This window comes from Calidris pugnax, unplaced genomic scaffold (genome assembly GCF_001431845.1).
Source record: "Calidris pugnax isolate Ruff unplaced genomic scaffold, ASM143184v1 scaffold77, whole genome shotgun sequence".
Classification (NCBI taxonomy): domain Eukaryota; kingdom Metazoa; phylum Chordata; class Aves; order Charadriiformes; family Scolopacidae; genus Calidris; species Calidris pugnax.
Window position 1 is genome coordinate 7,530 of NW_015090788.1, and position 2,347 is coordinate 9,876.

At 63.4% G+C, this 2,347-nt stretch overlaps 1 protein-coding gene across 1 annotated transcript in view; it reads left to right on the plus strand.

Moving 5' to 3' along the window:
* LOC106902766 (transcription factor p65-like) overlaps positions 1–2,347 on the plus strand; it is a 22,154-nt gene that overhangs the window by 2,078 nt on the left and 17,729 nt on the right. The window contains exons 2-3 of the mRNA XM_014966554.1: positions 10–222; positions 2,269–2,344. Of these exons, the coding sequence (XP_014822040.1) occupies positions 10–222; positions 2,269–2,344 (289 nt within the window). The remainder of the gene's footprint in view (positions 1–9; positions 223–2,268; positions 2,345–2,347) is intronic.

Genomic DNA, 2,347 nt, shown 5'->3' on the forward strand with positions numbered 1-2,347 from the left:
ACCCCACAGAGGACATCGAGGTGCGTTTCTCGGCGGAGGGCTGGGAGGCCAAGGGCTCCTTCGCCCAGGCCGACGTCCACCGCCAGGTCGCCATCGTCTTCCGTACCCCCCCGTACCGGGAGCCCGCCCTGCGCCACCCCGTCACCGTCCGCATGCAGCTCCAGCGGCCCTCCGACCGCGAGCGCAGCGAGCCCATGGACTTCCGCTACCTGCCCCACCAGGGTACGGCCTGCGCGGGCGGGCGGCCTTGGGGGGTCCCCTTTGGGGTACCCCTGGGTGCCTTTGGGGCACTTCTGGGTCCCTTTAAGGCACTCTGGGTGCCCTAGGGGTACTTCTGGGTCCCTTTGGGGTACCCCTTGGTTCTCTTCTGGCACCCTGGGTTCCCTAGGGGTACACCTGGGTCCCCTTGGGGTACGCTTGGGTTCCTTTGGGGTACCCCTGGGTCCCTGGAGGCACTTCTGGGTCACTTTAGGGCACTTCCGGGTCCCTTTGGGGTACCCCTGGGTCCCCTCCTGGCACTCTGGGTGCCCTAGGGTCATGCCTGGGTCCCCTTGGGGTCCTCCTGGGTCCCTTTGGGGTACCCCTGGGTGCCTGGGGGCACTTCTGGGTCCCTTTGGGGCCTTGGGGGTCCCCTTTGGGGTACCCCTGGGTCCCCTTTTGGTACCCTGGGTGCCCTAGGGTCATGCTTGGATTCCCTAGGGCACTTCTGGGTGCCTGGGAGCACTTCTGGGTCCCTTTGGGGTACTCTTCAGTCCCCTTGGGGCACTTCTGGGTCCTTTTAGAGCACTTCTGGGTCCCTTTGGGGTACTTCTGGGTCCCCTTGGGGTACCCCTGGGTCCCCTTCTGGCACCCTGGGTGCCCTAGGGGTGTGCCTGAGTCCCCTTGGGGTACGCTTGGGTCCCTTTGGGGTACCCCTGGGTGCCTTTGGGGCACTTCTAGGTCCCTGGGGGCAATTCTGCGTCCCTTTAGGGCATTTCTGGATCCTTTTGGGGTACCCCTGGGTCCCCTTCTGGCACCCTGGGTGCCCTAGGGATGTGCCTGGGTCCCCTTGGGTCACTTTTGGGTCCCTTTGGGGCATTTCTGGGTCCCCTTGGGGCAATTCTGGGTGCCTTTGGGGCACTTCTGGGTCCCTTTAAGGCACTCTGGGTGCCCTAGGGGTACTTCTGGGTCCCTTTGGGGTACCCCTTGGTTCTCTTCTGGCACCCTGGGTTCCCTAGGGGTACACCTGGGTCCCCTTGGGGTACGCTTGGGTTCCTTTGGGGTACCCCTGGGTGCCTGGGGGTACTTCTGAGTCCCTTTAGGGTACTTCTGGGTGCCCTTTGGGGTACCCCTTGGTCCTCTTCTGGCACCCTGGGTCCCTTTGGGGTACACCTTGGTTCTCTTCTGGCACCCTGTGTTCCCTAGGGTTGCACCTAGGTCCCCTTGGGGTACGCTTGGGTTCCTTTGGGGTACCCCTGGGTGCCTGGGGGTACTTCTGAGTCCCTTTAGGGTACTTCTGGGTGCCCTTTGGGGTACCCCTTGGTCCTCTTCTGGCACCCTGGGTCCCTTTGGGGTACACCTTGGTTCTCTTCTGGCACCCTGTGTTCCCTAGGGTTGCACCTAGGTCCCCTTGGGGTACGCTTGGGTTCCTTTGGGGTACCCCTGGGTGCCTGGGGGTACTTCTGAGTCCCTTTAGGGTACTTCTGGGTGCCCTTTGGGGTACCCCTTGGTCCTCTTCTGGCACCCTGGGTCCCTTTGGGGTCCTCCTGGGTCCCCTAGGGGTGTGCCTGGGTCCCCTTGGGGTACACTTGGGTTCCTTTGGGGTACCCCTGGATGCCTGGGGGCAATTCTGGGTTCTTTTGGGGCACTTTTGGGTCCCTTTGGGGTACCCCTGGGTGCCTGGGGGCACTTCTGGGTCCCTTTGGGGCACTTTTGGGTCCCTTTGGGGCACTTCTGGGTCCCCTTCTGCCACCCCGATGACACGTCTAGGTCCCCTTGGGGTGCTCCTGGGTCCCCCACTGTCACCCCGGGGTGCTCCTGGGTCACTGGTGTGACTGGTCAGGTCACTGGGAGCGAGCGGGCAATGACTGGGAGGCAACTGGGAGTCACTGGGGGTGACTGGAAGGTAACTGGTGTGACTGGGAAGCGACTGGAGGGCAACTGGGTTTTTTCCTTGGGGGGAGGTAACTGGGGTGACTGGAGGCAAGTGGGATGTTACTGGGGGGGTGGGGGTGGTGCCTGCGTGTTACTGGGAGGTAACTGGGAGGTAACTGGGGGTTACTGGTGCAGGGGACCTGCAGTGCATCGAGGAGAAGCGCAAACGAACCCGCGAGACCTTCCGCTCCTTCGTCCAGCGCAGCCCCCTGCC